Below are 9,497 nucleotides of genomic sequence, written 5' to 3' on the forward strand. Positions count from 1 at the left end.
TAAAATTTCTTGGACTTGAGGGACTATATTGCAATTTTATTTGGCGGGATCCATACACAATTATGTACCGTTCATTATTTTGGTGAATTTGCTTTTTGGTCCTTTTTTATATTTTGGTTGTTATTTTGGTTTATCTAAATTTTCTTTTAGTTTTTTTTTGCGGTATTCTTTATTGTGGACAATAATTTATTGCATGTCATATTTTATTTTATTTTTGGTTTCTCACCCCAACTTGTATTATAGAGCTCTGATTAAATTTGGATGTGTATCGTATGGCACATTCGATTGAAATTTTGATTAAATTTGAATTTCATATATTAAAGCTAATTCGAATGGGGCTTCGACTAAATTTGAATCATGTTCTATGAGATTCATTTAGTTAAAGCTTCGATTAAATTTAGATCGCGCATTATAATATCAGTTCACGAGTACTAAAAGTCAAAATCTATAATTAAGAGTGAATTATTCACCACAATATTTCATATTGATAAAGACTAATATATTGTAGATGTAATATATTGAAATATTATGGATCCTAACAAAACATCTCTGATAGAAACTATTCATATATATTCAAACCACTATAGAATTGAGATGTTATTATTTATATAAAAAGTTTATACTATTATTTATTATATATTTAAATATTTTCATAATATAGGAATAAGGTTTATATATTTATTAATTTTAATCCAATATTATTGCTTTCTCTGAGAACCAATTATGGCATTTGGTGTATCAATAATCTCATTTCATTTTACGTTTTTTTTTCAAATATTCATCATGTAAATAAATTAACCACTTAAAATATGTCATATTCTTTAATTTCACGCATTAACCTCAAAAAATCATAAACCTTCAATTTCAATTGTATGAAAATGTAACACCATGATTAAAATATACCTTGCACCATGGCTCTATGTGATAGTAAATCATATCTTCTTTTTTCTCAAAGTAAAATGTAGTCATTGCACATTTTGTAGACATTTTTCTTCTTTAAAGATCTTTTTTTAGCCTCGAGTGCTAAGCACTCTTTTGCACATATATTGTTTTAATTTATTGTTTTATCAAATAATTAACTAACGAGATAAATGATATGAAACAAAAATTTATAGGAGAATGATCCTCCCATTTTATACGCGTAATTAATAAATTCATTCACAATTTAAATGTGTGTTATGAATAGGTGTCTTAATGAAATTATCGATTAGCAAAATCTTACAAGTTCTTTTTTTTATTGGTTTCAATGATATGAAAAATTGGGAGTCGAATTCGAACTAGTAAATCTTCTTTTCAATCAAGCTTAAACCTATCTTCCCCCATTCTATAAAAAAAGAAACTATGAGTCTTGCTAGTTCGAAAATATCTTCTAAGAAAGTCTTCAGATTAGCTCACATAGTAATCCCATTTCGGAGGAAGCCATAAATGCTTCTATCTTTACAAATTTTATGAAAAAAGAGTAGACGCGTGACTCTCACGTAATTTAAATATGTAATTGAATAGAAAAAAATATAATATTTCATGTCTCGTTCGATTAAAAAAAAAATAAGTAAAATTTTTATTTTAATGTTTTATTAATGCCTATTATTAAGCTACTCTCACGCATTCTTTATAACCTAAGTCAAGCCGTATTAAATAGAAAAAAATTTAGGGTTAACTTTTTTTTTTCTTAAATAAACACAACAATGTACAAAACTTTTAAGCACACAGTACAACCTTTATATGCATGCATTTACTAATATGTCTAAAATATTTTTTTGAAAAAAATCAATTTATTTTTCAGGAGTTTAGATTATTATTAAATATAAATTCTGAAATTCCTATATTTCTACACCATGTTCTCTGTTGTTTTTTTCAGTGTAACATTTGGCCCTAAAGAAAAAAAGGTGTAGAGAGAGTGAGAGTGATTTTGTTGAGAAAGAAGAAAATGGATAGGTACCAGAAGGTGGAGAAACCAAGGCCAGAGGAACCCATTAAGGAGAATGAGATCAGAGTCACTGCACAAGGTCTTATTCGAAATTACATTAGCTATGCCACCACTCTTCTTCAGGTAATTTGTATGATCTTTTTGTGTTATTTTGTTTCATTTCTTATGTTTGCTTGCTTGCTTTGAGGGTGTTTTCATGTGGGGTTGTGAAAAGATTTCATCTTGATGATGTTTTGGTTTGGTTTTGGGGGGGTTGTTTGTTGTGGTGTTGTTTTTGTTCTGAAATTTGGGTGAAAGTAATGAAATTGTTAGAAAGTTGTGTTTGGCTATGTTTTGGTTAATTGAGTATGAGCCTAGTTTTGATGGGTTTTTTTTGCTTGTTTTGAGTGTGTTTTTAATGTGGGGTTGTGGAAAGATTTCATCTCGATGATGTTTTGGGGGGTTTGTTTGTTGTGATGTTGTTTTTGTTCTGAAATTTGGGTGAAAATAATGAAATTGTTAGAAAGTTGTGTTTGGTTGTTATTAATTGAGTATGAGCCTAGTTTTGATGGGTTTTTTTGCTTGTTTTGAGTGTGTTTTTAATGTGGGGTTCTGGAAAGATTTCATCTTGATGATGTTTTGATTTGGTTTTGTGGGGTTTGTTTGTTGTGATGTTGTTTTTGTTCTGAAATCTAGGGAAAAGTAATGAAATTCTAAGAAAGTTTTGTTTGGCTATGTAATGGTTAATTGAGTAGGAGCCTAGTTTTGATGTTTTTTTTGAGTGTGTTTTTAATGTGGGGTTGTGGAAAGATTTCATCTTGATGATGTTTTGGTTTGGTGTGATGTGTGTGTGTGGGGGGGTGGAGGGGTTTCCTCGTTGTGATGTTGTTTCTGTTCTGAAATTTGCGCGAAAGTGGTGAAATTTTTGTCTGTATGAATTTGTAGTGTTATGGTTGCTCTGTCTTTTTTGCGTTTCAGAAGTGAGGTAATGAAGATAAAACGAAAGTTTTGTTTGGCTATGTTTGTGGCTAATTGAGTATGAGCCTAGTTTTGTTGTTTTTTTGCTTGTTTTGTGTGTGTTTTCATGTGGAGTGTGGAAAGATTTAAGCTTGATGATGTTTTGGTTTGGTTTTGGGGGGTTTGTTTGTGGTGTTGTTTTTGCTACAAAATTTGGGGGAAAGTATTAAAGTTCTTTAGTATTTGAGTTTGTAGTGTTATGTTTGCTTTGTCTTTCTTCCTTTTCACAGTTGAGGTGAAGAAGATAAAAAGAAACTTCTATTTTTGCTATGTTTGTGGCTAATCTTGTTTTGAGTGTGTTTTCTTCTGGGGGTTTGGAAAGATTTCAAATTGATGATGTTTAGTACAGTCCTTTGACTCTTGGGATGTTGTTTTTGCACGAAAAAATGGGACAAGTAATGAAAAATTTTTACATTTGAATTTGTAGTGGTATGATTGCTGTCTTCTTCTAAATTTTTTTGGGTTATGTGTGTGGCTAATTGAATATGAGCCTAGTTGTTGTTTTTTGCTCGTTTTGAGTGTATCTTCATCTGGGGGTTTGGAAAGATTTCAAATTGACCATGTTTTCTTTCAGTTTTTGTGGCTGTTACCGTGGGATGTTATATCTGCTCTCAAAATTGGGGAAAAGTAATGAATTCTTTTGGGAGCTTGTAGTAGTTTCATTACTCATCGTATTCCTTTTCACAAGTGAAGTGAAGATGATAAAAAGAAACTTTGAACTGAAAACTAGTTGTGGAAAAATACTATCGAAAGTTATTATTAGGCCTTGAAGCAGGTGGTGGAATTCCATTCTCTGATTTTCATCAAACAAGTTTGTTTTCATCTGTCTATGTGGCTTATCAATTGCATGTTCGTGTATGCTAATGCTAGGATTGGGCACAGGTTGCATAAATTATTCTCTATAACCTTCTTGTGAACCTAATCCGCTTGTAAACCTTTTTAGTCGCACAGATGCTGGTCAAGTGAATTAAATCTTGACTTGTCAGGTTCTCCCTTTCGAGTTTATGAGAGAAACTGCTCATTGTCTATATCTATTTGTAGGCTGCTAAAATGACATTTATTCATTTAGTTATGTTTGCATCAATTGTAATCATGTGGCTATTGTCTTGTTTAAAAAACAATGACAGTAAAGGGGAGAGAATTCTCTAGTTCTCTACCTAGACATTATATTTATTATCAAACTTTTGTAAAGTCAGGGACTTTACACTGCCTGTGTGTGCACTTTTCTCGTTATACATTCTCGTTTTGATCAAAAAGTGTCTTATTTTTCCCTTCTCTCTCCGCAAATTTAAATGCTGCTGAAAGCCTAAAAGTGTTTGCCAGTGTTATGAGGTATGTAATAAATGTTATTCTGCATTGCATGAAATTTGTTAACATACCATTACCGTCATGTTCAGGACCAACGAACAAATGAAATTGTTTTGAAGGCAATGGGACAGGCTATCAGTAAAACAGTTGCCATTGCAGAGATTATTAAGGTATTATCAGTGTTATGCCATTTTAATTTGCTAAGCACAGGAGTGGCCGCTGATTTTATTTGCACATGTGTGAAACAGAAGAGAATTCCTGGGTTGCATCAAGATACATCTATCAGCTCAACTACCATAACTGATGCATATGAGCCCCTTGAAGAGGGTCTACAACCGTAAGTTCATGTTGTTCTTGCTTCCAGTCCTCCTTTATGTGCTTCAGTCAGGCAGTTGATTTACCTCTTATGTATGCTTGAGTAGCTTGGAGATGACTCGTCAGGTCTCGCTGATAACAATTACTTTGTCGACTGCTGAGTTGAATCAAAGCTCTCCTGGGTAAGCTCTGTGTTAATTTTGAAGGATGGTTCCTCCCTCTTTTTTTTTTTTTGAGTAAAACATTTAACTCTCTCAAACCCGACCAAAGGAGCACATCTTGTTGAACAACTCTCATTCTTATTTAGAACGGCAAGATCTGAATATGTATATTCTCTAACCTGGAGTATGTGCTGTGTATCTAGCTACCAAGCTCCGTCTCGTTTTGATCAGTCAGGAGCAGAGAATCAACAACTGCAGCAAGGGAAACAAGCCTATGTTCCTTCTGATTTTAATCAAGGTGAATCTCTTAATTGAGTTGAACCACATATTACCATAATTTTGCAGCTTTTGTCCCTATTTTCTTTTTGATTGTTTTTGAAAAGTTCTTGAGATTTTACGCAATGATAATTGGCATTCCATTTGGCCATTCAGCAATTAGATTTTCAAGCATGGTCCATATCAATTGTGAAGTTTATCATTTATGTTCATGAGTGTGGATTGAAGCATAGTTTTTGGTGTTTGTTTGCGTTTCATCACTACACTGCAAACAAAACTTTGCAGCCGTTTCAATGTTACATTTTTTTCTTACAAAACATGATATTCAGATTCCTATGATGTCCGTGGTCGAGGCCGAGGTAGGGCCAGAGGCAGAGGGCGTGGAAGGGGACGCGGCAGGGGTGGTTATGGAAACTACTATCAAGGTATTGATTTGCATAAGTTCTCTGCATAGCTGATTTCAACTAAATTGCACGAACCCTTCATTTTTGATTCGGATCTCCAAAAATACACTGCTTTCGGCGAATCCAACACACATCCCTCGACATTTTTGAGGAGTCCGAGCAACATAGAATTTCAATACTCTTTTTTTTTCTTTTCTTTTTGGCCATAGTGGGACTGGGAATAGAAAAAGGGAAGGGGGACAGTGAAATTTGTATCCATGCAACCAGTACCACCGGGATATACGTTTTAGTCAATTCTATGTTTATTTTATTTTTGATGTTAGGTTCTTTTCCAGTCGTGTGCTATGACTAATACTCTAACTAATACATGCTATTAGCAGATGATGGTGGATACTATAACCCAGGTCGAGGTGGTGGATTAGCAGATGATGGTACATTTTATAACCCAAGTCGAGGTGGCGGATTTGCAGATAATGATGGATATTATAATCAAGGTCGAGGCGGTGGGTTTGCAGATAATGGTGGATATTATCAACAAGGTCAAGGTGGTGGTCGAGGCAGAGGTTGGGGATACCGTGGTAAGTTTATATTCTATGCTCCCATATTATCTTGAGAGCAAGGAAAAAAGTTAAAATAGAGTTTACATTTTGTTTTATGAAGAAATCACATTGTGGTTCAAATTTGCAGTGGAATTTGATTTTTGAGGCTTATGAAAATCATCTTGAATATTTTGCACTTTTTGTAAACAACAAAGCTAGTCAGCTACATTGGCTGTAGGAGAAATCAGAAAGATTACACAACACAGATCTCTAGGTTCTCTTGTTAATTTGTTATATCAGTTCATGTTAGAAGTTAGTTTAGTTATTCCCTTCATAGTCAAGGCCAACATGAAAGTAACATCTCTTTGTTTAGTTCGTATGTCTGTTCTTCATCTTTTGTCAGCAAGTGATTCTATTCCAAGTTGCAGAAAAAATACATTACCTTGTCATAGCCTCCAATAATAGAACTTATAATACATAAACAAACACTCAAAACTTGGCCTTAGCTGTCAAGTAAGCACTCCAACTTTGAGCATGCACGTCTAGACACTTCGACGTGCATAGACATTTCAACTCGTCTGTACTGTGTCAGTTGAGACCAAGACGAGGTGTTAAGATGTGCACTCTTAAAGTTGGAGTGGTGTGCTTACTTGCTAGATGATCCCAAGTTTGAGTCTCAGTTCATATATTATGCCTAGGAAAAATTAACTTGTGTCTCTATCCCTACATTATAAAATTAAAAAGTAACTTATTTCTTTACTGGTGTGAATTTATGCTTGAGGACTGAAAGTATATGCACCACTTCTCTTTACTTTTGACCTGTTTGTTTACTCTCAATAGGCACGGGATACGGAAGGGGCCGAGGCGGAGGCTGGGGTGGTGGCAGAGGTTATAGTCGTGGACGAGGCCGGATGGGTGGTCGAGGAGGAAGGGGTGGTGGAAACCAGTATAGGCAAGAAGAATTTGCTGTCAGAGCTTGATAGGAAAAAATATTGCACAACCCTTTGGCATGGTGTGAAACTCTTTTGAGTGAATTTTCATGCAGTTTTGTTTGATGTTACTTGGCTAAAGGTTCTGTTACTTTGGTTGGTTCTTGTTTTTTCATATGATTCATTTATTTTGATGTCATGTAATAAGTTTTCATTTTTTTTAGTGTATATAGACTCTTTACTTCACCTCCCTTCCATAGTAGTAATTTCGAGTTTGAGCCTTGAGAATGGAGAATTTTTTGGTGGACGACTTTACTTTTGTGTGAATGTTCAAGGTTAAATGAATAAATGAAGCTATGATTGCTTTCAGATGGAGATGATGGTCTACATTTGATGTTTTCTAGATAGGCGAAAATAGTCAATAGCAGTTTGTTCTCGTCTATCGATAGATATGAGTTTTGGTTCATGAAATAGTGAATTTTTGATTATGATTGAGTTGAATCAACAAAAAATTGTCTCATAGTTGATATTTTAGCATGTCACAAAATGTATTTGTGGGTCTTCCAAAGAAAAGTTAAACAATGGTATCTATAGAAATAGTTGTAGTATGTTTCTTTGTTTCCCACTCTTATTTTAGTATTCGTATTCGTATCAGAAATCGATCAAATTTGAGGATGATATTTTTAACATGATTTTTTAAATTTCCATCGAACTCTTCCTTTGCAAGATATATCTCTTTGTTCGATATTTGTGAAAATGTCGGTTTACTGATTAATATAATAATATTAATATGCGTAATGGTGCAGTGATGTGATTATTTCAGCGTGGACGATCTAACTTTAATTAGAGTTGAAATGCAGGAATTCCAATAGGTCAATTCAATATCATTCATAAGAAATAGAGGTCATAATCCATTTTGCGTAATTTGCAATTTAGAAAACTAATTAATAACCTAAATAGACGAAAAGGTAAAAAGTTTGAATAAATTGGAAAAGGTAAAAGCTTGAAAAGTTGGGGACAACGTAAGAATTCAGTTAATCAATCAATTAAGCTATTACAATTATTCAATATATGTTTCTTTCATTTTAATTTGTTTATTAAGTTCAAATTGGCGTGAAATTTTAAAAAGTAAACAATACCTTTGAATCTTATTATCTTTAATATATAAAAAAGGGAAAAGGATAAATATATCCTTAAAGTATCGTAAATGGTCTGCGATTACCCTCCGTCATACTTTAGGGACATTGATGTCCCTACCGTCCAAAAACTATAACATATATACCTTTTATACTAACAGACATACATGTGTCATAATCTTAATCATCGAGCTGACATCGGATCGATGGATAAGATTGTGCCATGTTTCCCTATTTAGTTTTCCATTAGACTGAAGGGCGTATATGCTTTAGTTTTTGAACGGCAGGGGCACCAACGTCCCTAAAGAATGACGAAGGGTATTTGTATACCATTTACGATAGTTCAGGGGTATATCTTGTCCTTTTTCCCTATAAAAAAATCAAAATATATTTTATTTTTATAGTCTAAAATATATCATGAAATTACATTAAAAAAAACTGAAATTAATAGAATGTATGATTTCAATGGGGAAGTAAGAATTTTTAATTAAGGGAGTTCAAAATTTGAATAAGTAGACACACGAACTAACTGAAGAGGTTCAAATCTACTATATATATATATATATATATATATATATATAAAGAAATATTTTAATCATATATAGATAGTATCATTTTTCGTCGAAGAGAACTCACATGATTCCCCTGACCGGAAGGTGGCTCCGCCCCTATGTGAAGTCAATATCAGACAAATAAATATAAACGAAAGAGTTATAATTAATAGGAAAATGGCAAAAAGGAACTGACACGTGTCTAGATTACATACGTGTTGAAAAATCATGTCTAGAAAGCCAACAAACAAATGAATATAGACACATTTCAAGCCAGGTTCATTTTCTACACAATCCAATTATATTACTATATTTTAATTATTAAAACCTTCTTATTTTTCTCAACTTTTTCTCCATTTATAGAACAAATCTTCAACTTTTTTCTGTATAAAACTCAGAAAAAAAGGATCCATTTTTTTTTATGTTTTAATTATATTAATTTTCTTCCTTCTTTATATCAATAATTATGAAGAACAATAATAATGGATGCACAAAGAAGGAACAATTAGAGTGTAATTATCATATTATTCATAAGCTTCCTCCTGGTGATAGTCCTTATGTTAGAGCCAAATATGCTCAGGTAATTTCTACGTTTCATTTTAACTGTCGTTTTAGCTCGAACATATAATTACAAAGTAGATTTTGATTTTTTTTTAATCTTAAATATTGTGTATTATTGTTTAATTTAATGTTAAGGGTATAAAGTTGAAACTAATTGTCAATTTAAAGTTTTGAATTTCTGAAATAACAGTTAAATTGGGATGAATTATTTAAGTTAAAACGACAGTTAAAATGGAACAGAAACAGTATTACATTTTATGTCTTGGTTTGGATGTTCGATTGACCTCCTAAAAGTCGAAAAAACTTTTGGATCTTGTGATTAAATTAAAAATTTATATAAGTTTATCAAAAATTGAACCAGATTTGTTTTGGGTTTGGGGTGGGGGTGGGGTTG

General features: G+C 32.7%; 2 protein-coding genes across 3 annotated transcripts in view; both read left to right on the forward strand.

The window, feature by feature from the left end:
- The first annotated feature begins 1,670 nt into the window (after window positions 1-1,670).
- LOC107031797 (protein argonaute 18-like) lies at window positions 1,671-7,230 on the forward strand. 2 transcript variants are annotated; one of them, XM_015233273.1, is made up of 8 exons: window positions 1,671-2,050; window positions 4,321-4,401; window positions 4,480-4,568; window positions 4,654-4,728; window positions 4,911-5,005; window positions 5,313-5,408; window positions 5,768-5,965; window positions 6,767-7,230. In XM_015233273.1, exons 1-8 carry the CDS (start codon window positions 1,928-1,930, stop codon window positions 6,904-6,906), a joined length of 897 nt encoding a protein of 298 aa, XP_015088759.1. In that variant the 5' UTR covers window positions 1,671-1,927; the 3' UTR covers window positions 6,907-7,230. The 2 variants fall into 2 exon arrangements, with proteins under 2 accessions (XP_015088759.1, XP_015088758.1); XM_015233272.2 differs by having other exon boundaries at window positions 1,834-2,050; window positions 5,765-5,965.
- A 1,655-nt stretch (window positions 7,231-8,885) lies between these two features.
- The window catches only part of LOC107031785 (protein SULFUR DEFICIENCY-INDUCED 2), a 2,971-nt gene continuing 2,359 nt past the window's right edge, over window positions 8,886-9,497 (forward strand). The window contains exon 1 of the mRNA XM_015233257.2: window positions 8,886-9,122. Coding sequence (XP_015088743.1) covers window positions 9,009-9,122 — 114 coding nt within the window. The 5' untranslated portion in view covers window positions 8,886-9,008. The remainder of the gene's footprint in view (window positions 9,123-9,497) is intronic.

Source organism: Solanum pennellii, chromosome 9 (genome assembly GCF_001406875.1).
Source record: "Solanum pennellii chromosome 9, SPENNV200".
Taxonomy (NCBI): Eukaryota; Viridiplantae; Streptophyta; class Magnoliopsida; order Solanales; family Solanaceae; genus Solanum; species Solanum pennellii.

Excerpts from the sequence above, each read along its gene's own strand:
- LOC107031797 (XM_015233272.2), top strand. The coding sequence starts at position 1,928 with ATGGATAGGTACCAGAAGGTGGAGAAACCAAGGCCAGAGGAACCCATT. Across the intron at positions 4,402-4,479 it reads CCATTGCAGAGATTATTAAG|AAGAGAATTCCTGGGTTGCA; the intron begins GTATTATCAGTG and ends TGTGTGAAACAG. Across the intron at positions 4,569-4,653 it reads CTTGAAGAGGGTCTACAACC|CTTGGAGATGACTCGTCAGG; the intron begins GTAAGTTCATGT and ends ATGCTTGAGTAG.